At 46.7% G+C, this 27297-nt stretch overlaps 2 protein-coding genes and 1 non-coding gene across 8 annotated transcripts in view; 1 reads left to right on the top strand and 2 right to left on the bottom strand.

The window, feature by feature from the left end:
- GINS2 (GINS complex subunit 2) overlaps positions 1–23331 on the top strand; it is a 37567-nt gene extending 14236 nt beyond the window's left edge. Inside the window, exons 3-5 of the mRNA XM_015100149.4 lie at positions 18886–18985; positions 21623–21749; positions 21890–23331. Coding sequence (XP_014955635.2) covers positions 18886–18985; positions 21623–21749; positions 21890–22015 — 353 coding nt within the window. The 3' untranslated portion in view covers positions 22016–23331. The remainder of the gene's footprint in view (positions 1–18885; positions 18986–21622; positions 21750–21889) is intronic.
- Positions 12169–12270, bottom strand: LOC121816576 (U6 spliceosomal RNA). The gene has a single exon (XR_006056264.1). It is a non-coding gene; the product is annotated as a U6 spliceosomal RNA (small nuclear RNA).
- Positions 23332–23333: 2 nt separating the features above from the next.
- Positions 23334–27297, bottom strand: part of GSE1 (Gse1 coiled-coil protein) — a 393370-nt gene continuing 389406 nt past the window's right edge. For all 6 annotated transcript variants that reach the window (XM_042230771.2, XM_042230774.2, XM_042230773.2 and 3 more), the window contains one exon: positions 23334–27106. In XM_042230771.2, the coding sequence (XP_042086705.1) occupies positions 26972–27106 (135 nt within the window). In that variant the 3' untranslated portion in view covers positions 23334–26971. The remainder of the gene's footprint in view (positions 27107–27297) is intronic.

Raw genomic sequence — 27297 nt, 5'->3', positions numbered from 1 at the left:
ATGCTAACTAAGACTTTCAAAATACTCCAAACTCTCTGTGTTGTTTATGGTTGAGAGGTTGTAAACAATCATGTACATAGTAGCAAGAGTGTGGATAATCCTGTCACACAAGCTAGTCTGCCAGCAGAGAGGTTTGACCTGAGACACCCTTGTCACGCCCAGGAATATTTATTAACTGGAGCTGTAGGTTAACTCCTTCTCCGAGAGTGGTGGGGGACAGCCCTCCGTAAAGTCAGAGGTGTAGGTGAGAGCATGAAGCAGTAAAGCAGGCAGACTCTGGTTTTGGGGTAGATGCTCGGGAACAGGGGGTTCCTGAGGCTGGATCCCGCCTTTGCGTATGCCGAAGCCTCCTTCCTCATGACCTTTGCCATGGGCGGAGTTCCTCATGCTGGCTCCGGCAGTTGTGCTGGTTTCTGCTGTACAACAATGCAAATCAGCCATCATTATACATATATCCCCTCCTTCGTGAGCCTCCCTCCCTCCGCCACCCCACCCCTCTAGGTCATCCCAGAGTACCAGACTGGGCTCCCTGCGTCATACAGCTGCTGCTTCCCAGTTACCCACTTCATCCACAACAGCGTGTGTATGCCGATGCTCTCCTGCCCCCGTCTCCCCCGGCCCTGCTGTGTCCACCAGCCCGTTCTGTGCATCTGCGTCTCCTTTCCATTCCCGCAAATAGGTTCATCAATACCATCTTTCTAGATTCCGTATATATGCTTTCATATACAATGTTAGTTTTTCTCTTTCTGACTGACTTCACAAGTAAGTGAAGAGAACAGGATCTAGGTTTATCTAGTTCTCTAGAACTGACTCAAAACCATTCTCTTTATGGCTGAGTAGTACTGAATCGCGTGTGTGTACCTCATCTTCTTTATCCATCCGTCTGCTGATGCACATCTAGGTTGCTTCCATGTCCTGGCCGTTGTAAATAGTGTTGCGGTGAACACTGGGGTACATGTGTCTTTGAGAATTGTGGTTTTCTCAGAGTATGTGTTTCGTAGTGTGATTGGTGGGTCAGACGGTAGGTTTATTGTCCACAACGGCTGTATCCATTTACATTCCCACCGACAGTATAGGAGGGTCCCCTTTTCTCCACATCTTCTCCAGCATTTATTGTTTATACACTTTTTAATGATGGCCATTCTGTCTAGTGTGAGGTGAGAATCTCGTTGTAGTTTTTATTTACATTTCTGTCATAATCAGCGATGTTGAACATCTCATGTGCCTGTGGCCATCGGTGTGTTGAACAAAAGTCTTTAGATCTCCCGTCCATATTTTGATGGGGTTCTTTGTGTTTTGATATTGAGCTGCTTGAGCGCTTTGTCAGTTTTGGAGATTGTCTCATGATTTGCAAGTATTTTCTCCAATTCTGTGGGTTTGGTCATTCTCCTTACGGTTTTTTCTGCTGTGCAGAGGCTTTTGAGTTTCATTTGGTCGTATTTGTTTATTTTTTATTGGAGTGTATAGTTGAGTCACAGCGTTGTCTTAGTTTCGGGTATACAGCATAGTGATTCAGTGACACACATACATGTATCTCATCTCAAATTCTTCTCCCATTTTGGTTATTGCAGAATAGTGAGCAGACTTACCTGTGTTTTACTGTAGGTCCTTGTTGGTTATTTATGTTAAATACAGTAATGTGTATATACCAATCCCAAACTCCCAATTTATCTTTCCCCTCCACTTTTCCCCTGTGCTGACAATAAGTTTGTGAGTCTGTTTCTATAACTTTTTATAGAATCCACATACAGGCAGTATCATATGATGTATATCTTTCTCGCTCTGGTTTACTACACTTAGTATGATAATCTCCGTGTCCATGCATGTTGCTGCAAGTGGAATTATTTCGTTCATTTTTTAAATTGAAGTATAGATGATTTACAGTGCTGTGTTCATCTCTGCTGTACAGCAAAGTGACTTAATTATTCACGTGTGTGTGTGTGTGTGTGTACATTTTTAAAAATATTCTTTTCCATTATGGTTTCTCCCAGGAGGTTGGATATAGTTCCCAGTGTGAGTCAGTTGGACCTTATTATTTATCCATTCTAAATTAACAGTTTGCATCCACCAGTGCAGAATTCCTAGTGCACCCCTGTAGCTGTCCACCCCTCCGCCCCGGCAGCCAGGAGTCTGGCTTCTGTGTGAGTCTGCTCCTGTCCTGTAGACAGGCTCGTTTGTGCCGAGCTCTGGATTAACCTGTAACTGATGCGCGTGCTGTGGGTCCTTCCCTTCCTGACTGCCTTAGTACGGTTATCTCTAATTGCATCCATGTTGCTGCACATGGCATCATTTCTTTTTTACTGGCTAAATAGTCTTTCCTTGTGTGTATTTACCGCTTTATGGGTTCTTCTGTTGATGGAGATTTGGGTTTCTTCCATGCCTCAGCTGTCATAAGCAGTGCTGCTCTGAGCGTAGGGTGCACGTGTCTTTTTGGATTTAGGCTGGGTGTATGCCCAGGAGTGGGGCTTCTGGATCATATGATGCCTCTGTTTTTAGATTCCTGAGAAACCTCCATGCTGCTCTCCAGAAGTTCGCCAGTGTGTATTAACACCCCAGTGCAGTGGGACTCCCTTTCCTCCGTGCCCGCTCCAGCATTTATTGTTTGTAGACCTTTTGATGATGGCCATTCTGACCAGTGTGAGATGATATCCCATTATAGTTTTGATGTGCATGTCTCTAATTAGCAATATCCTGGCCATGGGTATGTCTTCTTTAGAGAAAGTCTGTTTAAGTTTCCGGACCATTTTTTTAATTGGATTGTTTTTTTTTAGCTACATGAGCTCTTTGTCAAGTTTGGAGATGGGTCTCTTGTTAGTCTCATCGTTTGCAAACATTTTCTCCCATTCTGTGGGTTGTCTGGTGGTTTTGTTTATGGTTTCCTTTGCTGTGCAAAAACCTTTTGAATGTAATGAGGTTTCATTTGTTTATTTTTAGTTTTTATTTTTCATTGGAGTGTAGTTGATTAACAATGTTGTGTTATTTTTAGGTGTATAGGAAAGCGATTCAGTTATAAACACATTACATGTATTTTCTCTCTATGAAATTCTTTTTTCATTTAAATAATTAGAGATTATTAATCAGAGTTCCCTGTGCTATACAGTAGGTCCTTGTTGGTTATACATTTTAAATATTTCAGTGCATATATGCTACCAGTTTATCCCTTCACTCCACATTTTTCCTTTGGTAATGGTATGCTTTTGTCTGAGTCTGTTTCTGTTTTGTAAATAAGTTCATTTGTATATTTTTAGATTCTGCATATAAGCCATATCATGTGATGTTTGCCTTTGTGTGGCTTACTTCACTTGCTATGATAATCTCCAGGTCTACTGATGTTACTGCAAGTGGCATTCATTCTTTTTAATGGCTGATTAACACTCCAGTGTATAGCTGTAGCACGTCTTCTTTATGAATGTATCTGTTGAGGGACATTTAGATATCTTCGTGTCTCAGCTATTGTAAGCAGCACTGCTATGAACATAGGGGTGCATGTATCTTTTTGAAGTATATATTTGCCCTGTTAGATGCCAGCGGGGGGGTGGTTGCTGGATCACATGGTAGCTCTAATTTTAATTTCTGAGCACCTCTATACTGGTTTCCATAGTGGCTGCACCAACTTACATTGCCACTAACAGTTTAGGAGGGTTCTCTCTTCCCCACACCCTCTCCAGCATTTATTGTTTGTAAACTTGTTGATGTCGGCCTTTCTGACAGATGGGAGGTGATATCTCATTGTAGTTTTGATCTGCATTCCTCTAATAATTAGTGATGGTGAGCTCTTCTCATGTGCTTCTTCTTGCACAGCTATATGTGTTCTTTGGAGAAAAGTCTTGTGGAGTCTTCTTCCCATTATGTGATTGGATTGGGTTTATATCAAGTTGCATGATTTTATAAATTTTGGAGATGGATCCCTTGTAGCTCTAATTGTTTGAAAAATTTTGTACCGTTCTGAGGGTTGTCTTTTCATTTTTTTTATAGTTTCCTTTGCTATGCAAAAGCTTTTGAGTTTAATTATATCCCCTTTGATTATTTTAAATTTTGTTTTATATTGTAGTTTAGTTGATTAATAAATGCAAAAAGCAAAATGGCTGTCTGAGGAGGCCTTACAAATAGCTGTGAAAAGAAGTGAAAAACAAAGGAAAAAAGTAAAGATATTACCCATTTGAATGCAGAGTTCCAAAGAATAACAAGGAGAGATAAGAAAGCCTTCCTCAGTGATTAGTGCAAAGAAATAGAGGAAAACAATAGAATGGGAAAGACTAGAGATCTGAGTGTTCATTGGAAGGACCGATGTTGAAGCTGAAACTCCAATACTTTGGCCACCTGATGCAAAGAACTGACTCATTTGAAAAGACTCTGATGCTGGGAAAGATTGAAGGTGGGAGGAGAAGGGGACGACAGAGGATGAGATGGTTGGACGCATCACTGACTCAATGGGCGTGAGTTTCAGTAAACTCCGGGAGTTGGTGATGGTCAGGGAGGCCTGGGATGCTGTGATCCATGGGGTCGCAAGAGTCGAACACAACTGAGCGACTGAACTGAACTGAAAGTTATGTTAGTTCCAGGTATATAGTGTAGTGATTCAGTTGTATATATACATGTATCCACTCTCTTCAAATTCTTTTCCCATTTCGGTTATTATAGAATAGTGAGCAGAGAGTTCTGTTAGTGGAAAGAGAGTCTGGAGATCCTTCCTCCTGTGGACCTTGGTTCTCAGTAAGGACCCAAAGAAGAGTCTAAGATCCTACCATTACCAGAAAGTTAATTAACAATAAAGAACAGGTAACCAGGAGTCAGACACAAGTGAGCGACTGAGAAAAGAAAGAACAGAGCGAACACCTCAAGAGAGAGGTGGGGCACTCCAAGGGAGGCAAATGGCCCTAGAGGGCTGGGGTACAAGTTTTTAAGGCAGGGTCATTTGCACAATTGAGGAGGGTCACTGATTGGCAACCTTGATTGACAGCAGCAGGTTGTATAACAAGAGGCTCTTCTCATATAATTAGACATATGTATTCATGGAATGTTTATGAGCAGCTAATGAGTCCAGTGGCCACCACAGGTTAGTGGTGAGTGTGTCCATGTGCTGCAATAGGGAAAGTCTCGCCTGTTGGCTGGTGGGGAGTTATTTCCCAGCCCGTTGACCATTTTGGAGTACTGGTAGGGGGTGTATTGTGGGGGGGGAGCTTGTATATTGTTCAGTGAGATTAGGCAGCTATTGGGCGGTTAGCTGAAGGGGCCGCTTCTCATTGCTCTCAGCACCCTGCCTGTCAGTCCCTTGTGTTATACAGTTGGTCCTTGTGGGTTGTTGATTTTCAGTATGGTAGTGTGTGTATGTCAGTCCCAACCTCCAGTATATCTCTCCCCTCCACTTTTCCTTTATGCTAAGGATAAGATTGGTTTCTAAATCTGTGAGTCTGTTTCTATTTTGTAAATATATTCATTTGTATCATTTTGTTTTAGAATTTACATATAAGCCATTTCGTATATTTGTGTTTCTCTGGTTTAGTTTACTTAGTATGATAATCTACATGTTAATCCAGGTTCATCCACGTAGCTGCAGATGGTATTATTTTATTTGTTTTAATGGCTGAGTAGTACTCCATTGTACGAATGTACCACACCTTCTTTATCCATGCGTCTTTCCATGAACACTTGGGTTCCTTCCATGTCTTGGGTATGTAAGCAGTGCTGTAGGGAACATTAGGGTGCATGTGTCCATTGGAACCATGGTTTTCTTTGTACCCATAGGAATAGAAATGCTGGATCATATGCTGGCTCTATTTTTGTTTTTTTAAGGAATCTTCAAACTGTGCTCCAGAGTGACTGTTGTTGAGTCGCTAAGTCATGTCTGACTCTTTGCCACCCCATGGACTGCAGCACACCAGGCTCCTCTGTCTTCCACTATCTCCCAGAATTTGCTCTAATTCTTGTCCATTGAGTCGGTGATGCTATCTAACCATCTCATCCTCTGCCACCCCTTCTTCTCCTGCCCTCATTCTCTTCCAGCCTCAGGGTCTTTTCCTATGACTTGGCTTTTCGCATTGATTGGCCAAAGTATTGGAACTTCAGCATCAGGCCTTCCAATGAATATTTAGGGTTGATTTCATTTAGGATTGACTGGTTTGATCGTGCAGTCCATGGGACTCTCAAGTCATCTCCAGCACCACTATTCCTTGATAATAATAGTGTGGGAGTGTTCCCTTTTCTGTATACCCTCTCCACATTTATTTTTTGTAGACTTTTTGGTGATGGCCTTTCTGACCAGTGTGAAGTGGTATTTTATTGTAGTTTGATTTGTATTTCTCTAACAATTGAAAATGTTGAGCATGTTCTCAAGAGCCTTTTGCCATCTGTGTATCTGCTTTGGAGACACGTCGATGTAGAACTCTTATCCATTTTTTGATGGGGCTTGTTTTTTGATATTGAGCCACCTGAGCTCTTTGTCAGTTTTGGATACTAATCCCTTATCTGTCTCATCATTTGCATATATTTCCTCCTGGTCTGTTGGTTGTCTTTTCATTTTCTTTATGATTTCCTCTGCTGTGCAAAAGCTTTTGACTTTTGTTTGGTCTTATTTGCTTTTTTAAAAAAAATTTTATCTTATATTGAAGTATAGTTGAATAACAATGATTTTTAGTTTCACATGCACAGCATAATGAATCAGTGATTGGATGTGACTGGTGATAGAAGCAAGATCTGATGCTGTAAAGAGCAATATTGCATAGGAACCTGGAATGTCAGGTCCATGAATCACGGCAAATTGGAAGTGGTCAAACAAGAGATGGCAAGGGTGAACGTCGACATTTTAGGAATCAGTGAACTAAAATGGACTGGAATGGGTGAATTTAACTCAGATGACCATTATATGTACTACTGCGGGCAGGAATCCCTCAGAAGAAATGGAGTAGCCACCATGGTCAACAAAAGAGTCTGAAATGCAGTACTTGGATGCAAATCTCAAAAACGACAGAATGATCTCTGTTTGTCTCCAAGGCAAACCATTCAATATCACAGTTATCCAAATCTATGCCCCAACCAGTAATGCTGAAGAAACTGAAGTTGAACGGTTTTATGAAGACCTACAAGACCTTTTAGAACTAACAACCAAAAAAGATGTCCTTTTCATTACAGGGGACTGGAATGCAAAAGTAGGAAGTCAAGAAACACCTGGAGTAACAGGCAAATTTGGCCTTGGAATGCGGAATGAAGCAGGGCAAAGACTAATAGAGTTTTGCCAAGAAAATGCACTGGTCATAGCAAACACCCTCTTCCAACAACACAAGAGAAGACTCTACACATGGGCATCACCAGATGGTCAACACCGAAATCAGATTGATTATATTCTCTGCAGCCAAAGATGGAGAAGCTCTATACAGTCAACAAAAACAAGACCAGGAGCTGACTGTAACTCAGATCATGAACTCCTTATTGTCAAATTCAGACTCAAATTGAAGAAAGTAGGGAAAACTGCTAGACCATTCAGGTATGACCTAAATCAAATCCTTTATGATTATACAGTGGGAGTGAGAAATAGATTTAAGGGCCTAGATCTGATAGATAGAGTGCCTGATGAACTATGGAATGAGGTTCGTGACATTGTACAGGAGACAGGGATCAAGACCATCCCCATGGAAAAGAAATGCAAAAAAGCAAAATGGCTGTCTGAGGAAGCCTTGCAAATAGCTGTGAAAATAAGAGAAGCGAAAAGCAAAGGAGAAAAGGAAAGATATAAGCATCTGAATGCAGAGTTCCAAAGAACAGCAAGAAGAAATAAGAAAGCCTTCCTCAGCGATCAATGCAAAGAAATAGAGGAAAACAACAGAATGGGAAAGACTAGAGATCTCTTCAAGAAAATTAGAGACAAAATGGGAACATTTCATGCAAAGGTGGGCTTCATAAAGGACAGAAATGGTATGGATGTAACAGAAGCAGAAGATATTAAGAAGAGGTGGCACGAATACACGGAAGAACTGTACAAAAAAGATCTCCACGACCCAGATAATCATGATGATGTGATCACTAATCTAGAGCCAGACATCGTGGAATGTGAAGTCAAGTGGGACTTAGAGAGCATCACTATGAACAAAGCTAGTGGAGGTGATAGAATTTCAGTTGAGCTGTTTCAAATCCTAAAAGATGATGCTGTGAAAGTGCTGCACTCAATATGCCAGCAAATTTGGAAAACTCAGCAGTGGCCACAGGACTGGAAAAGGTCAGTTTTCATTCCAATCCCAAAGAAAGGCAATGCCAAAGAATGCTCAAACTACCACACAATTGCACTCATCTCACATGCTAGTAAAGTAATGCTCAAAATTCTCCAAGCCAGGCTTCAGCAATACGTGAACCGTGAGCTCCCTGATGTTCAAGCTGGTTTTAGAAAAGGCAGAGGAACTAGAGATCAAATTGCCAACATCCACTGGATCATGGAAAAAGCAAGAGAGTTCCAGAAAAACATCTATTTCTGCTTTATGGACTATGCCAAAGCCTTTGACTGTGTGGATCACAATAAACTGTGGAAAATGCTGAAACAGATGAGAATACCAGACCACCTGACCTGCCTCTTGAAAAATCTGTATGCAGGTCAGGAAGCAACAGTTAGAACTGGACATGGAACAACAGACTGGTTCCAGATAGGAAAAGGAGTATGTCAAGGCTGTATATTGTCACCCTGCTTATTTAACTTCTATGCAGAGTACATCATGAGAAACGCTGGACTGGATGAAGCACAAGCTGGAATCAAGATTGCCGGGAGAACCTCAGATATGCAGATGACACCACTCTTATGGCAGAAAGTGAAGAGGAGCTAAAAGCCTCTTGATGAAAGTGAAAGAGGAGAGCGAAAAAGTTGGCTTAAAGCTCAGAAAACGAAGATCATGGCATCTGGTCCCATCACTTCATGGGAAATAGATGAGGAAACAGTAGAAACAGTGTCAGACTTTATTTTTTGGGCTCCAAAATCACTGCAGATGGTGACTGCAGCCATGAAATTAAAAGACGCTTACTCCTTGGAAGAAAAGTTATGATCAACCTAGATAGTATATTCAAAAGCAGAGGCATTACTTTTCTGACTAAGGTCCGTCTAGTCAAGGCTATGGTTTTTCTAGTGGTCATGTATGGGTGTGAGAGTTGGACTCTGAAGAAGGCTGAATGCCGAAGAATTGATGCTTTTGAACTGTGGTGTTGGAGAAGACTCTTGAGAGTCCCTTGGACTGCAAGGAGATCCAACCAGTCCATTCTGAAGGAGATCAGCCCTGGGATTTCTTTGGAAGGAATGATGCTAAAGCTGAAACTCCCATACTTTGGCCACCTCATGCGAAGAGTTGACTCATTGGAAAAGACTCTGATGCTGGGAGGGATTGAGGTCAGGAGGAGAAGGGGCCGACTGAGGATGAGATGGCTGGATGGCATCACTGACTCGATGAACGTGAGTCTGAGTGAACTCCGGGAGATGGTGATGCACAGGGAGGCCTGGCGTGCTGCGATTCATGGCGTTGCAAAGAGTCGGACATGACTGAGCAACTGAACTGAACTGATACGTATTCTATGTATCTTTCTCAAATCTTTTCCCATTTTGGTTTACAGAATAGTGAGCAGAGTTACCTGTGTTATACTGTAGGTCCTTGTTGGTTATTTATTGTAAATATAGTAGTATGTATATGTCAGTCTCCCAAATTATCTTTCCTCTCCACATTTTTATTTTGCTAAGCATAAATTTGTTTATTGAGTCTGCTTCTGTTTTGTAAATACATTTAGTTGTATCATTTTCTTTTTAGAATCCACATGTGATATCATATGATATTTGTCTTTGTTTTCTTCCTCTGTCTGGCTTGCTTCACTTAATATGATAACCTCAAGGTCTACGCCTGTTGCTGCATATGGAAATTATCTCGTTCTCTTTTTTGAAAATGGAGGTATAGATGATGTACAGTGTTGTGCCCATCTCTGCTGTACAGGTAGTGACAGTTGTATACATACATTCTTTTTTTTTTCCTTCAATATTCTTTTCCATTATGGTTCATCCCAGGAGGATGGATGTAGTTCTCCGTGTTAAACAGTAGGAGCTTGCTGTCCATCCATCCTGAGTAGAGTAGCCTGCATCTACTCCCTAGCTGCAGTGCCCTGGCTTCTCTTTTCCCTGGCTTTGTTTGCTGCAGAGCGTGGCCTCTCAGTGCTCGGGCTTCAGTAGTTGTGGTTGTGGGCCCTGTTGCTACGTCTAGAGCACAGCTTATCGTTGTGGTGCACGACTGCGGATGTGGGGATCAGAGATCATACCTGTGTTTCCTGCGTTGGCAGGCAGATTCTTTACCACTGAGCCACCAGGGAAGCCCTGGGTTTTGTTGATTGATATTGAGCTCCATGAGCTCTTTGTCAGTTTTGGTGATGGATCCCTTTTTGGTCTCGTTGTTTGCAGGCATTTATTCTGTAGGTTTTCTTGTTTAGTTTTTGGTTCCCATTGCTGTGTAAAAGCTTTTGAGTTTAATTAGGTACTGTATGTTTATTTTTGTTTTAAAGTTTTATTTCATATTGTAGTGTAGTGGGTGTGTCTAGTCAAAGCTATGGTTTTTCCAGTAGTCATGTATGGATGAGAGTTGGATCATAAAGAAGATTGAGTGCCAAAGAACTGATGCTTCTGAATTGTGGTGCTGGAGAGGACTCTTGAGAGTCTCCTGGACTGCAAGGAGATCCAACCAGTCCATCCTAAAGGAAATCAGTCCAGAATATTCATTGCAGGGACTGATGCTGAAGCTGAAGCTCTAATACTTTGGCCAGTTCAGTTCAGTCACTCAGATGTGTCCGACTCCCTGCGACCCCTTGGACTGGCAGCACGCCAGGCCTCCCTGTCCATCACCAACTCCCAGAGGTTACTGAAACTCATATCCATTGAGTCCGTGATCTCATCCAACCATCTCATCCTCTGTTGTCCCCTTCTCCTCCCACCTTCAGTCTTTCCCAGCATCAAGGTCTTTTCAGATGAATCAGTTCTTCACATCAGGTTGCCAAAGCATTGGAGTTTCAGCTTCAGCATCAGTCCTTCCAATGAATATTCTCGAGAGTCTTCTCAAATACCACAGTTCAAAAGCATCAGTTCTTCAGTGCTCAGCTTTCTATAAGGAAAGATGCGTCCAACTCTCACATCCATACATGACCACTGGAAAAACCGTAGCTTTGACTAGACGGACCTTTGTTGGCAAAATAATGTCTCTGCTTTGTAATATACTCTCTAGATTGGTCATAACTTTTCTTCTAAAGAGCAAGCGTCTTTTAATTTCATGGCTGCAGTCACCATCTGCAGTGATTTTGGAGCCCCCCAAAATAGTTTTTCTCTGTTTTACCATCCATTTGCCATGAAGTGACAAGACCAGATGTCATGAATTAGTTTTCGGAATGTTGAGCTTTAAGCCAGCTTTTCACTCTCCTCTTACATTACCACCAGTAGTGTAGCAGGGTTCCCTCCCCTCCCCCCCAGCATTTATTGTTTGTACACTTGATGATGGCCTTTCTGACTGATGTGAAGTAATATCTCATAGTAGTTTTGATTTGCATTCGGCTAATAGTGAGATTGAGCATCTTCCCATGTGTTTCTTGCACAACTGTATGTGTTCTTTTAGTAAAATCTAACATCTTTCTGGGTCATCCCCATGCACCAGCCCCAAGCATGCTGCAAACTTACTTCACTCTGTATAATCGGCTCCAGTTTCATCCATCTCATCAGAACTGATTCAAATGAATTCTTTTAACGGCTGAGTAATACTCCATTGTGTATATGTACCACAGCTTTCTTATCCATTCATCTGCTGATGGACATCTAGGTTGTTTCCATGTCCTGGCTATTATAAACAGTGCTGCGATGAACATTGGGGTACATGTGTCTCTTTCAATTCTGGTTTCGTGGCTGTACTAGTTTGCATTCCCACCAACAGTGTAGGAGGGTTCCTTTCTCCACACCCTCTCCAGGTCGCAGCCATTCTGACTGGTGTGAAGTGGTACCTCATTGTGGTTTTGATTTGCATTTCTCTAATGAGTGATGTTGAGCATCTTTTCATGTGTTTGTTAGCCATCCGTATGTCTTCTTTGGAGAAATGTCTATTTAGTTCTTTTGGCCTGGAGATGAGTTGTTTGTCAGTTGCTTCATTTGCTATTATTTTCTCCCATTCAGAAGGCTGTCTTTTTCACCTTGCTTATATTTTCTGAGGTGGATCCTGTCATCCTTGCGCAGGGCCATGCTAATCTTCTCTGTATCGTTCCAATTTTAGTATGTGTTCTTTGGAAAACTTCTGTTGAATCGTCTCCCCGTTAATTGATTGGATTGTTTATTTTTGTATTGAATTGCCTGAGCTGTTTGTACATTTGGGGATTGATCCCTCATTGGTCTAATCATTTACAAGTATTTTCTCCCATTCCGTGGGTCTTTTCATTTTTTTAATCATTTCCTTTGCTGTGTAAAAGCTTTTGAGTTTAATTAGGTCCCATTTGTTTATTTTAATTTTTCTTTATATTGCAGTTTAGTTGATTAATAAAGTTGTGTTTCAGTTCAGTTCAGTCACTCAGTCGTGTCTGACTCTTTGCGACCCCATGAATCGCAGCACGCCAGGCCTCCCTGTCCATCACCAACTCCCCGAGTTCACTCAAACTCATGTCCGAGTCAGTGATGCCATCCAGCCATCTCATCCTCAGTCGTCCCCTTCTCCTCCTGCCCCCAATCCCTCCCAGCATCAGGGTCTTTTCCAATGAGTAGACTGTTCTCATGAGGTGGCCAAAGTACTGGAGGTTCAGCATCAGTCCTTCCAAAGAACACCCAGGACTGATCTCCTTTAGAATGGACTGGTTGGATCTCCTTGCAGTCCAAGGGACTCTCGAGAGTCTTCTCCAACACCACAGTTCAAACGCATCAATTCTTCGGCGCTCAGCCTTCTTCAGAGTCCAACTCTCACATCCATACATGACCACTGGAAAAACCGTAGCCTTGACTAGACAGACCTTTTTTGGCAAAGTAGTGTCTGTGCTTTTGAATATGCTATCTAGGTTGGTCATAACTTTCCTTCCAAGGAGTAAGTGTCTTTTAATTTCATGGCTGCAGTCACCATCTGCAGTGCTTTTGGAGCCCCCCAAAAATAAAGTCTGACACTGTTTCCACTCTTTCCCCATCTATTTCCCATGAAGTGATGGGACCAGATGCCATGATCTTAGTTTTCTGAATGAATTGCCAGCATCTGCTGAATCATGGAAAAAGCAAGAGAGTTCCAGAAAAACATCTACTTCTGCTTTATTGACTGTGCCAAAGCCTTTGACTGTGTGGATCACAACAAACTGTGGAAAATTCCTCAAGAGATGAGGATACCAGACCACCTGACCTGCCTCTTGAGAAACCTGTATGTGGGTCAGGACGCAACAGTTAGAACTGGACATGGAACAACAGACTGGTTCCAAACAGGGAAAGGAGTACGTCAAGGCTATATATTGTCACCGTGCTTATTTAACTTCTCTGCAGAGTACATCATGAGAAACGCTGGGCTGGATGAAGCACAGGCTGGAATCAAGATTACGAAGAGAAATATCAGTAACCTCAGATATGCAGATGATACCACCCTTATGGCAGAAAGTGAAGAGGAACTAAAAGCCTCTTGATGAAAGTGAAAGAGGAGAGTTAAAAAGTTGGCTGTCAGTTGTATATATACCTGTATCTACCTTTTTCGCATTCCTTTCCCATTTCAGTTATTGCAGCATAGTGAGCAGAGTTCCCTATGTTATACAGTTGGTCCTTGTTGGTTATTTATTTTATATATAGTTGTGTGTGTGTCATTTTCCCCACTCTCAATTTATCCCTCCCGTCCTCTGTTCCTTTTTGCTAATCATTGTTTTTTGTGAGTCTGTTTCCATTTTGTAAATAGATTCACTGGTGTTGTTTCGTCTTAGATTTCACATATAAGCCACATCATATGGTCTTTCTCTGTGTGGTTAGCTTACACAGTATGATAATCCCCAGGTTCGTCCGCGCTGCTGCAGATGTTCTTTTTAAGGGCTGAGGATACTCTGTTGTGCGTATGCACCTTGTCTTCTTTATCCACTGGTCTGTCGATGTGCGCTTGGCTTGCTTCCATGTCCTGGGGGCTGTAAGCAGTGCTGCAGTGAAGGTTGGCCTGCATGTAACCCTTGGAACCATGGTTTTCTCCAGATACATGACCAGGATTGGGATTCCTGGATCATATGCTAGCTCTAGTTTTAATCTTTTAACTAATCTCCATGCTGTTCCCGTTCACAGTGGCTACACTAATTTATTGTTTGTAGGCTTTTTGATGATGGCTATTCTGACTGGCTGAATGTCGAACAATTGATGCTTTTGAACTGCGGTGTTGGAGAAGACTCTTCAGAGTCCCTTGGACTGTAAGGAGGTCCAACCAGTCCATTCTAAAGGAGATCAGCACTGAGATTTCTTTGGAAGGAATGATGCTAAAGCTGAAACTCCAGTACTTTGGCCACCTCATGAGAAGAGTTGACTCATTGGAAAAGACTCTGATGCTGGGAGGGATTGGAGCCAGGAGGAGAAGGGGACGACCGAGGGATGAGATGGCTGGATGGCATCATCAACTTGATGGACATGAGTTTGAGTGAACTCCAGGAGTTGGTGATGGACAGGGAAGCCTGGTGTGCTGCGATTCATGGGGTCGCAAAGAGTCGAATACGACTGAGCGACTGAACTGATTCTGACTGGTGTGAGGTGATGTCTCATTGTAGGTTTGACTTGCATTTCTGCGGTCCATGGGTTTGCAGAGAGTTGGACACGACTGAGTGACTGAACAACAGTAATAATAATTAAGCATCTTTTCATGTGCTTTTTGCCCTCTGTGTCATGTTTGGAGAAATACCTGTTTAGGTCTTCTGCCCATTTTTTTAAAATAGCTTGCTTATGTTGGCTGTGCTGGGTCTTCTCTGCTGCTCGGGCTCTTATCTACTTGGAGGCAGCTGGGGCTGCTGTCCGGTGGTGGCGATGGGCTCCTCCTTGCAGTGACTCCTTATTGTGGAGCCCAGGCTCGGGAGCGTGCGGCTTCATGGTTGCAGCACATGGGCTGAGCCATCGCAGTTCCCAGGCTCTGGAGCACAGGCTCGGTAGTTGCTGTGCACGCCTGAGCTTCAGGGTGTGTGCGTTCTTCCCAGACCAGGTATCGGTCCTGTGTCTCCTGTGTTGGCAGGTGTTTTTTTTTTTTTTTTTTACCACTGAGCCACTGGGGAAGCACTCTGCCCATTTTGATTGGATTGTTTTGTTGTTGTTGAGTTGTATGATTTGTTTGTAAATTTTGGAGATAAAGCCCTTGTAGGTCACTTCATTTGCAGGTATTTTCTCCCATCCGTGGCTTTTCTTTTTCTTTATGGTTTCCTTTGCGGTGCAACAACTTCTGAGCCTAATGAGGGCCCCAGCCTCCAGTACCAGCAGGTGGTCTGGTCCAAGTTTCTACGAGGTCACTGCTTTTGCCCCTCGTTCCTGGCGTGCACCCTCCACGAGTGGAGTTTCAGTTTCCCCCCTTCCTGTGGAGTTCCTGCAATCAGTTCCTGCTTGCCTTGAAAACCAGATGCTCTGGGGGCTCCTCCTCTAGTTGCTAGACCCCCAGGAAGGGGAGTATGACGTGGGGCTCAGGACTTTCTCTCCTGTGGAAGAACCTCTGGGGCGTAATTACTTCCCAGTTTGTGGGCTGCCCACCTGACAGATGTGGTAGTAGGTTCCATGTCAGTCGCAGCCCACCTGCCGCCTCATGTGGCTCCTGCTTCGTCTTTGGATGCAGGGTACCTGTTTTGGTAGGTCCCAGCATTTTTTTTGTCGATGGTTGTTCAGCACTTAGCTGTGGTTTTGGTGTCTTCATATGAAGAGGTGAGCTCACGTCTCTCTACTCCGCCATCTCATCTCCACCATCAGCTGCATGGGCACGAAGACCAAATATTGTGTTATTCTATTTGTATGATGAATCATCCTGAGCAGGCAGATCCATAAAGACAAGGGAAATTAGTGCTTGCCTAGGGATGGAGGTGTGAGTGGGTGAGGGAAAGATGATGGGCTCCTTTTGGGGTGGTGAGGATGTGGTAAAGTCGATTGAAGTGATGGGTGCCCAACTCTGTGACTATGTCAAAAGCCACCGAATGGGTGAATTGCATGGTATGTTGATTATGCCTCAGTATGAAGGTGTTGGAAAAAATAAAAAAGGGAAATACTGAGTCAAAGAGGCTGTCTGTCTTTAGCCCACACTTTTGCAGGCTTTTCCTCACCTTGGAGATATGAATGGCTCATTACAGAGAAGAATCTCAAATTTATTTAGGGTTGGGTTTGGGGGAGTATAGAATCTGAAGAGCCTCTGAATGAGTTTGACTGTCCCTTTCCCTTTGGGAATCACCCAGGGGCCCCTGCCTCCTAGAAGCTTGGACACTTGGAGCCAGGTGTGACTCAAATATAGGTTAAGGAAGACTGCGTGAGCATTTTTTCTTTAGTCCATATCCTGAAGGGGTGTGTGAAGCTGGTGGTCCAGAAGCATGACAGGAAACTCGAGTTCCTTAGGCTTTGAGGGCTTGTTGTTGTTTTATTCAAGCAGGGACCCCCCACCCCACCCCGACGGCTCCCTACACACCAAGGTCCTGGTTCTGTTGGCACTTCCCTTTCCAGTCTATTCCAACCCCAGGTGATGTGGGGCAGGAACCTGTCTGGTGGGAGCCCCGAGTCAGCGGGAAGGTGTGGAGAGAGTTACTCTGGGCCTTCTCACGGGCCTGGGCCATCCTGTGGGGACAGGAGTGGGCATCACTCATCAGTCCACAAGGGGCCCGCTGCTGCTTCTGCCACTGTGGATTGGTTCTGCCTGTCCTTGGATAGCGTACAAATGGAATCATCTAGCATGTCAGTTTTTGCTCTCGCTTCTTTTAAGTATGTATTTGGCTGCACTGGGTCTCAGCCGTCTTGTGTGAACTCTTTAGTTCTGGCATGTGGGATCTAACCTAGGACCCCGGCACTGGGAGTGTGGCATCTTTGTCACCGGAAGTCCTTGCTCTGACTGCTTTAATTCAGCGTAATGTACTTGAGATTCATTGCCCCTGTATTGCATGTGTTGCTACCTTATTCTTTTATCCTGAGTAATGTTTCACTCATTGTGTGAGTATTCCACAGCTTGTCCGCATTCTTCTGTTAGTGGGTGTTTGGGTTGTTCCCCATTTTAGGCTATTGTGACCAAGGCTGCTTTGTGAACAGTCGTGTCTGAGTCTTTTGTACGTATTTGTTTTTATTTCTCTTGGGTAAATAAATGCCTAGAGCCCTGGAACTGCCAGCTCACAGGGCAGACTGCTCACTGTCGGAGGAGCCGCTCAGCAGCCCTGCAGCGTGGTTGAGCCGCTCTTGTGACCCCGCAGAGATGCACGAGCTGCTGCTACTCCACCCCGGGCCACACTGGTTGTTGTCGGTCTCTGCTGCAGACATCAGACAGAGGTGTTTTATCCTCTGAGGTAGATGTAAAAAGGGAGAGTTGGTCTGTGGTGTGGGGAAGACGAGTATGGAGAGAGGGCATTCGGGGGTCACAAACAGGAGCTCAGGGTGGCCTGACCACTGGGTTGATGGAGGTGGGCAGACATGGTTGGGGTCCAGGTGTGTTTTGAAGACAGGATGGGCAGAGTTTGCTGTGGGACAGGCCGTGGGATCAGAGAGAAGTGAGGATGCCCACCGGAGCTGCTGGTGGAGCTGGGGGTGCTGTTTCCCGAGACTGGGGCCAGCCTGGGCTAGACTGGGAGAGGGGCGTTGACTTTGGGGAGTCAGAGGAGAGTTTTCTTTTTAAGACGGAAGGTGCTGCATGGAGGTTGACGGACTGGAGAGTGAGGAGGGCTCACTCGGCAGTAAGGACAGCTGCCACGCCACGATCCGTGCAGTGAGAGAGGTTCCAGCACACCCCTCGGGGTGTGGGAGTGTGTGGGGAGAAGGCTGGAGAGGGTGGGCGAGGATGGCAGGGGGTGGGCACCAGGGGCCCTGGGGATGGGTGGGCAGTCATTTCAGAGGAGACCCCATGTCAGAATGGCGTGTGCGTGCCTTCGCCACAGCGGCAGCCTGGTTCAGGACTGGGGTTTCTCAGCCAGGGGAGGGGCGGGGGAGGCCGGTGTGCGACGTTCCTGCTGGATGGGGTCGGACTCAGCACTTTGGTTCCAGACTTGGGGCTTTCAAGCCGCTCCTGGTTGCAGGTTGTCTCCCTCTCTTCTGAGCAGTGTTTGTGTTTTAATATCTGGCTGTGTGGGGTCTTCACTGCCGTGCAGTCTTCCTCTCTAGTTGCAGCCAGCAGGCACTCCTCTTGGCGGCGGTGTTCGGCCTTCTCCCGGTGGTGGCTTCTCTTGCTGCAGAGCACAGCCTCTCAGCTTAGCTCCAGGGCACGTGGGATCTCCCGGGACCAGGGACCAAACCCACGTCTGCTGCATTGGCGGGTGTGTTCTTATCCACTGTGCCAGCAGGGAAGTCCTAAACAAGGTTTGATGTGAAGAAGGAAACTTCGCCAGTCACTAGTTACTATCATGTCCGCTTGCATAGAAGGTAGAATACTTCACTCTCCCCAGGAAAAGACCTGGCTCTGACTGTTCTCAGCCATGTGCTCTGCAGGCCCAGCAACAGCTATAACCCAGATCAACCACCTTCTCTAAGAGAAGCTTAGAGATTTGAGGAAATCAACCCTGTAATATCTAGTTAGTGATAATAAATGATATTTCAAAAAGTGTTTTGTTTTTTTTTTTCTTGTTAGTTGATCGACTAGGTAACGTAAGTACTTGGGCAGGTGTGTTCTTTACCACTGTGCCACCTAGGAAACCCACTTGGTAAATTTGGAAGGTTTTAAATATATATTTTGCTTATGGTCATAATAAAATGTATTCACTTCTAAATTTCAGAAAAGTTGGAGAAGATGCGAGATCATGAACGAAAGGAAGGAACTTTTACGCCTATGCCCAGCCCTTACTACATGGAGCTCACCAAACTGCTGTTAAATCAGTGAGTAGCTCCGCGGAGCCCACAGCCCATGCCGTCCGCGTTGGAGCTCCCCGCGCGTTCCTGGGGGAGCCGGCGGGCCTGGACCCCGCTGCGCCCCAGCGCTCAGCCTGGAGGCCTCAGGTGCACATGCTGACTGGGCTCCCGCTCTCCTGCTGCCCCTTTTCCTTGCCTCTGCCCTTCCCTCTCCTGGTGAGCCCCTTGTTCTTTCTGTTCTGCATCCTAACCGCCGCTTGTTACTGGACTCCATTTCAGTCCCTCCCTCCCCAACAGTGGCTTCCCCTGCACGGCAATCAGTGTTAGTCAGCCTGTACCCCTTTTCTCCTTGGGGCCTGGGTGTCTGAGAGTTTCCGTCTCCTGCACAGGGAAGGGCCCCTGAGCCGGATGGGAAGGCCCCTGGGCAGGCTCCCTGTCGGCTTCTCCTTCAGCCAGAGGGTGCTTCTGCAGAGAAGGCTGCGTGGGCCTCCCCTGCCCTCTGGAGCCTCTCCAGGCTTACAGTGCCACTTGTGGCATTCACGCCGCATGGCCTGGCTCCCCTCTTCCTCATCTCACAGCTCTGCAGGCCTTCCTCTCTCTCCTGGGTCACGCTGGCCTCTCTCACTTCTGCACGTAAGTAGAAGGTCCAAGTCCTCAGAGCACACATGTGCATGTCCACTGCCCCGTCCCTCTGCCCAGCGAGTCCCCTGTCCCCGCCTCCTCCTGGGTTTAGCACAGGTCCTCCCCCCAGGTAAGCAAGCCTGTCCTCATCCCCGTCTCCAGGGCAGCTCTCGTCAGCCACTCTCCTCTCACCGCCGTCTGCCTGGGCTGCTCCTCTGCCCCCGCGCCCTGTTCTCATGGGCGGGGGCCATCTAGTGCCTCAGCAGTGCCTGGTGCTCACATGTTTGTCAATAAATGAATGAATCAGCAGAGAAAGCAGGCAAGCACAGACAGCGTTGCTTAGGAGCAGCTTAGAATGTAGTCTGCACAATGCCAAGCCTTTCAAACACTGAGCACCTTCTAATTGGTGAATTCAAGGGCAGGTCCAGAACGGAAGTTGGAAGCGGCCTGCTGCCTGCTGTAGAACAGCGAGGGCTGGGGCCCCGTGCATGGCACTGCGGATTCAAGCGGAGACTTACGTCACGTGGGCTTGTTTTTGAGTTGACCTGAGGCAGCAGTTGTGCAGTTCACAACACTCTCCTTGTACAACCTGCTAAGTGACCCACTAGGCAGTGGCATTGCCTCTGTAGGCCTGAGTTCTGGTTCTGTGGGGCAGAGACGTGGTCCTGTTACCGGTGTGGTATGACAGTCTGTTAGGAGAACAGCCTGATGCAGCCCTCACGCCTGGTGCTGCCCGAGGAGGGCTCCGTGGCTCGGAGGTTGGAGGGGCACGTGTTAGGGGAGAGGGTGTAGGCAGGACAGAAGGTGAAGAGCCCAGGGCTGTGGAGCAGGGCTGGTGGGACCCATATGCCTGCTGAGGGCAGGGGAGTGGAAGCTGTGTCCCCAGGAGGGTATTCGGGCATGGGTGGGAGAGGGTGTCATTCGGAGGACCCAGAGGGCTGCCTTGGAGGGGAGTGACTTCAGAAAGGAGAATACAGAAGCAGAGGGAAGGTCTGCACATCTTTAGGTTTTGAAGTTCAGGGTATCATGTACACAGTTCCTATCAAAAGCCCGTTTCCTTAGAGTCAGTCATTCAGAGAAGGGGCCTTTGTTCTGCAGTGCAGTTCACAAGGAGCTGCAGGCCTTTGTTCCATCACCTGCTGTTCAGACCGTAAGATCCATAAGTTTGGGTCTTCAATCTCCTACATCAGTTTTATACCACTGACTCTTTGTCTCCACTCGTGAGCTCATTGTAGCCTGTGGAGGCTCATCCAGCCTGTAGTCCCTGGAGGTCATCCCAGGATGCCTGGCGAGGGATGTTGGCCTCTGCTTTTGTCTTAGTTTGTCCCTTCCTTTAGAGGCTAAGGCCAGGTTAAAAATGTGTCACAGGAAGGCTATCAGTGCCCTGCGTGGACTCCAGGCCAGACTTTTACCCCAGATTTGCCCTGTATGGGTGTGCTACTTATGCTTATTTGCTTTTTGTTTTGTAATTTTCGCAAATGTGTCTTTGTTGTCTCTGTAGAGCAGGACGGTCTCTGTCCTTCACGGGCTTCTGAGAGGATAGAAGTGCCGTATAGCGCAGAGGACTGCGCCTGGCACACAGCCCTCGTCTGCTTTCCCTGGTGGGCTGGAGCCCTGGGGTGTTAGCGTTAGAGGCATGACCTCTGAGCCGGCCTTCGAAAGATGCGTTCTAGCTGGGAATTGTACAGAACAGAGCACAGAGCACCCAGTTACCCCTAGACAGGAGGGCCAGCTCAGAGCTGCCACTCCGATACCTCAATTTTTTCAGTGAATAAACAGAAGTCCTTGTACTGCAGGATGCCCGGGACAGTTAATTTGAGCACAGCTGACTCGGTGAGCATACTGGCTGAATTTTCCAAGGTTAACTGCTAGAAATCCTTACATTTTAAAACTGAAAACTGAAACAGACTTTGAGCCTCGAACAGCTTGTGCATTTCTGTCTAAATCTAAGCAGTGTTTAGGAAGAAGCCACTTTCCCCCGGATGTTGGCTTAATTCACTGCGTGCTTCCCTGTGCGACTTACCTCCCCTTTCCTTCCTTTAGTGCTTCGGACAACATCCCGCAAGCAGATGAGATCCGGACCCTCATCAAGGACGTGTGGGACACTCGCATAGCCAAGTTCCGGGTGTCTGCTGACAGCTTCGTGAGGCAGCAGGAGGCACACGCCAAGGTGTGCACAACGGGCAGGGAGGCTCAGGAGCGGACGCCCTAGTTGGCTTTCAGAAAATCACCGCTCACTGGTTCTTTATCCAGTAGGTGTAACCTTTCTTGAAATGAAAAACTAAACCAGCTGTTTTCTCTCACGTTTAGCTGGATAACTTGACCCTGATGGAGATCAACACCAGCGGGGCTTTCCTCACACAAGCGCTCAACCACATGTACAAACTCCGCACAAACCTGCAGCCTTCGGACAGCACCCAGTCTCAGGACTTCTAGGCAGGGACCGCTTTGTCCAGGCCCGCGTCTGCCGGCAGGAGGCTCCTCAGGCGGCATGAGTGTTCGGGACATGACAGATACTCACGTTTCTGGAATCCTAGACCACTTCTGAATCTACGAAAAAAAGTGCAGTGAAGGAAGGAATGGGTTTATAATCTGGTTGGAAAGCGACAGGCTTATGCTCAGTGGAGACACTCTGTAGCTCCTTGTCTGTGTCTGGGAGCCAGCTGCCTTTTATGGGGAAGCAGCAGCACTGGCAGAGCGAGCGCGGTCCCCGCGGAGCCCCGCCTCCTGCACGGGGCGGTCGCGTGCAGGTGAGTGCTCGGGGATGTCGGGTGTTGCCTTAAGATAAGAGACGGCAGGACGGTGATGTGGCCACGGCCTTTCTCCTGGGCTACATTCAGAGCTTTCCACAGAGACCGCACACTGCGCAGGGCAGCCCACAAGCACTCAGCTAGTGACGGTGACGCATCATTAAGCCCCAATACACAGTAAAGGCGGGATCACCCGCATCTCTGGGTTTTTCCCGCATCACTCCCACATGGAGGGAGCAGGCTCAGTGGCTTAAGGGTCTGACAGAGCAGACTGAGAGGCTTAGCAGACAGCGTGCCCTTCCGAGCCCCACTCTGCATGTTTCTTATTTGCTTGGCTGCTTCTGGGAAAGGGCTAAAAGGTTGTTTATCAGCAAGAAAGTAGGGGAAATTAATTCCATGTGTGTGTAAGTGAAGCTGAGGATGCGATGCCAGGGGAAAATGGGGCCTGTGCTGTGTTTCTTGGTGGACTGAGGGGACAGCCTGCTTGAGGCAGCTGTGGCTCAGGCCAGAGGCCCGTTTTTCCCTGGGAGGAGCATCTTCAGCTGTACCACCGCTCGATTCCTTACAGAAAGTACTTTCCCTCAAGTCGGGGGCCGGGGGGCGATGACTGTCCAGTCCTGTAACGAGAGGGTTCAATCACCAGCTGGTTCTCGAGGGTTTCTGAAGGGGCGTCTGTGTGTGATCATGTGACCAGCTGGGCCCTGCTGGTGTTTTTACCCTTCAGTGTTTAACACTCAACTTACTTCAAGTTACCTGGGCGCTATGTGTCCATCCCAGGTGGGTCCCCAGATGTCCCTCTAAACAGCAGCTCGTGTTTAAACACTGAAGGGCCACACACAGAGGGACTATGACCCAGAACACGTGGTCTCCGTAGTTTCATCCCTTCTCCTAAAACCGGGCTGAGGTCCAGTTGATTCTGTCTTCACACTTTACTTGTAAAGCTGTAGAATCGTTGACTTATTTTTTCCCCTTACTATAACATAAAAAAGATTTTTCTCTTAACATGATTTAGGAAGATTTTATTTTCTGGATGTTGTCAGAAATTACAGCAATATATTCATAAATACCTAATTACTACATTCAACAAATAATATTACAATACAGTTAATTCAAACAAGTACACTTAGAACAGGTTTAATTTCACAGCATCTAAACTGCCCCCAGAGTGACCGAGGCACCGTTCCTCCTCCCCCCGAGTCCTGGTTGGCTGTCCTAGCAGTTAGCACAGGCGCAGCAGAGCAGCACCGTGGGCCTCCTCAGCTCAGGCAGAGTTCAGGAGCCTAGTTCAGCACTGGATCGGAAGCTGGGGACGGGCTACTGCAAGCAGTGACGTCAATAGCTTGGTTACTAGAAGAGTAGGGGGCTGCTGCTAAGTGGCTAATCTACACTGTAAGAGGAGCAACTTCCTGTGCTAGCCATCCCCATCTGGTGGTGGGTCCCTGGAACTGTCTACACTTTTAAACCGAGGCTCAGAGGGAAACGGGCTATGTGGCTTAGATTTAGAGATGAGGCAGCATCGTGAGCTACTCGATGGAATGCCACCCCACACACAGACTCAGATTACCTGTTATTATTTGCTAGTTTGCTGAAGGTGTGGGCTCCTTTGAATTTCCCTGAGGGTATAATCTTTTTTAGCACTTTGCATGTTGCCAATTGTTGCATTTCTTTTAGAATATAGACTAAACTATTGGTCACTTATGTGAGATAACAGATGATGATACTTTATGCCAGTTTGCCTGTCTCTATGAAACACAGACCCATTTTCAAATAATCAGGTCCTGCAGTGCCAAGTGTGGGGGGGAAACTCTAGTTTGTTTGTACTGATCTGATTAAATGCACAAAGCCACATGACTCAGCTTTGGCAGGTACCCCTCAAATTTAGCAAAACTCCTTCAGGTCACAAAAATACTGACACAAAAGTTCCAGGATCAGTTCTAGAGCAAATTTGCTATATTTCTGAACTTTGTCTTTCAAAAAACTCACTATGAAACAGCTGAACAAAAAGCTTTAGGGATTCCATATTTGTCAGCTTTTAAGCCTAAACTGAAAAAACACTGATGCTACTATGTTCTTAAGAGTTTTCAGGTTATAAACTGTTCAGTGGGGGGCATGATTGGGTATGCTGTCTCCCAGAGAGGCGCACTTCTGTTTTCACAAGACCCTCTGTTACCTTTTTCTTTCTTTTTCTTTCTTCCTGTTGCCTTACTGGTCTGTATTTATATTCTGATTGTCATATTACTTCTTGAGCCCTAGAATATTCAGAGATCCTCACAGGTAGGTGGGGGCGGTGGCGGGGGGTGCCACTCGGAAGGGGAAAGCTGTTAATACTAGCTCAGGGACAGAGCTGCCACCCCTGGTTAGCTGTCCTTTTTAACCTGTGTACTGCAAACTCCTCCCCAACCAACACACAGCAGCCAAGGGCGCCCCCCACCAGGCAGTGAGGGGTCAGGGCTGTGTCCATCAGGTCTGTTCTTCCCTTTGCTTCTAGCCAAGGCCCTTGACCAGCGCCCGGGAGCAAAGGCATCCAGACATGTTCTATGATGGAGAAGGATGACGGGGGGGAAGTGCCAAGATGTAACCCTTAGGCCTTCAGAAACAGCAAGCAGGTTTTAAATAGAGAAATTCGGTGATGTTTTGCCCTGTTGGCGGCGGGGCTCCCTCTAAACACCTGTCCCCACCTGTGGCACGTGGTGCTTTCTGTGTCTCTGCCAGGGAAGAGGCCCCCAGAACAGCTCTTAGTTCTCAAGTCGTTTCTGTAGAGAGGAAAGCACTTGCTGACTGCTGATAATACTGGCAGCACTTTTTGTCTGAGTTTGCTAATAACTGGAAGATTCTTGGCAGGCATACAAAGCAAACTGCGTGGGAACAGATAAAGTGACACCATGCCATCTGCCAGCAAGCTGTTCTGCACAGCTAAGGTCTGGGCTGAGGGCGTGGCCACTGGTCGCAGCGCCTGGCCTTCCTGAAGGTCAGCCAGCCCGTCCCCAGGCCGGGGCAGAGGGGCGCACGCGGCCTGATGTGTGGGTCTTCTCCCCTCCCCCAGGCACACCAACCACTGGCTGCTTTGGCCTTTGGTTTAGGCCCACTGGAGCAAGAGCTGCCTTTTTGATCTAGATGCAACCCAGCCTGAACCAGCAACTGGGGCAAGGAGGGCGGGCTCCCCCGGCCCCGCGCTTTGTGCTGATACGATTATCCCCGTTTCCAGCAGCTCCTGTGCTCATCACAGTGAGCCCACGAGGAGAGGTTCTGTCGCACGTAGCTCACCGTGCCTTTAGGCTGTTACAAAGCTCTGCATCTGAACCAAGCCCCTGCTGAGTTTCTGCTTTGCTCCTGCTCACACCGCTGTGAGACACCTTGGCACCCTGTCACAGGAACTGCTCGCACCTCAGAGGTTCTTCTCACGGAGTGTGCGTGTGAAGGTGCGCGTGCAGCGCCTGCCTGGTTCCTGCTGGAGACCAGCAGCGCCTCGCTGGCCTGGGGAGCCGGGGAGGGCCCGGGGGAGAGGGAAGGAGGAACCATGGCTTTCTACCTCACTCCGGTGCAACTCAAGAATGAAGTGCTCGCGTAGGCGCCAGTGGTAAGCTCTTTTTACTTTTCTTCTTCTTTAATTTTTAAAAACACTTCAATAATGTCCTGACCAGCAGCAGTACAAACACTAAAAGCAAGGGTTGTTTTTTTTTTTTTTTGCCCAGAAAAACAAAACAAAAAACCCCCAAACAAGAAAACAAACAACAAAAAATCCCCCCAAACCACATATTAAAAATGGCAGGCTTTTTATAACAATAATTAAAGTAATAAAAACATACAAAACTTTGTTTTTTAATATATATACACAGTACAAGGCTGAAGCACCTTTGACTTTTCTCTCAAAATTGACATTTGTATGAAAACACCCCCGCCCCCCCTGCAGTAACAATCGGGTGGGTGTGGATAAATGTACATAGAGCTCTGGACATTTTCCCCCACGAAGGAATAACAAGGTACCTTCAGTCTGTCGATTCACTTTAGGTAAGAGCTTTTCTGGGGAAAAGCCTTTGGGTGAGGCTTCAGTACTGTTGCTTTGTGTGCTCCTAGGACCTGTTGCTTTCAGGAAAACTTTGCAGAAAAATAACTGAAACAAATAAGCCCTTTACTTAGAATGCACCCCACCTTCCTTCTGCTGGAGCGGGTCTCCATCCTGGGGAGGAGCGAGACCGGCCACCCCACGGCCAGAGCAGCCCGGGTTCCTGAGGCCACAGGGCCTGGCAGCACACGACACGCACACCGGTGGCCCGCTCCGCCTCATGCACCCAGGGGCTGGGAGATGGGCACAGCTTAGTGTTGGTAATGGAGCCTTCATCTTGAGACTAAAGCATGACGACGTGGGGAAGGGAAAAACCGCCTTTAAAAGGGAAGAAACTATGGGCGTCTTAAACGGGTTGCTTGCTGAGTTACAAAGGTGATCCAACTGCACTGAAGTCAAGGCGAGTTCGTTCTTTTTTTCTGGAGCCTGGAATCCTTTGCTTCATGCATGGCACATTCTCTCTTTTTTTTTTTTTTTTTTTTAAGCGTCAAACCTCCCAGTGAAAAATATTAAATATTCAAGGTAATAAAATAGATAATATTTCTATACTATAGGTTCGGCCTAGTGCAAGGGAAACCGTCACCTCGGGAAACCCTTGAAGTAGCCTCTAGGCCAATGCATTGCAGGCAACGCAAGGCACTTCCGTAAGTGGTCCAGTTCCGCCTGGAGCCGCTCCCGTTCTGAAACGATCTTCTGCTTCTGGCTCCTCAGCTCCTGGAGGGAGACTGGTGTCAGACCCGCAGTTCACACAGTTAGGAAGGCTGTGGGATGCGCTCTAGCTGCCCCCAGCATCTCCCAGTGGCAGCACCTGCCACTCTCGCAGCGTCGGCCCTGGCACTGCCAAGCTTCTGCTGCGTCGGGAGTGGCCAAGGTGTCCAAGCCCCAAACACACAACAGCGGAAGAT

The sequence above is a fragment of the Ovis aries genome, chromosome 14 (assembly GCF_016772045.2).
Source record: "Ovis aries strain OAR_USU_Benz2616 breed Rambouillet chromosome 14, ARS-UI_Ramb_v3.0, whole genome shotgun sequence".
Classification (NCBI taxonomy): Eukaryota; Metazoa; Chordata; class Mammalia; order Artiodactyla; family Bovidae; genus Ovis; species Ovis aries.
The sequence above is the reverse complement of the archived record's forward strand: the minus strand, read 5'-3'. Positions and strand labels throughout refer to the sequence as shown.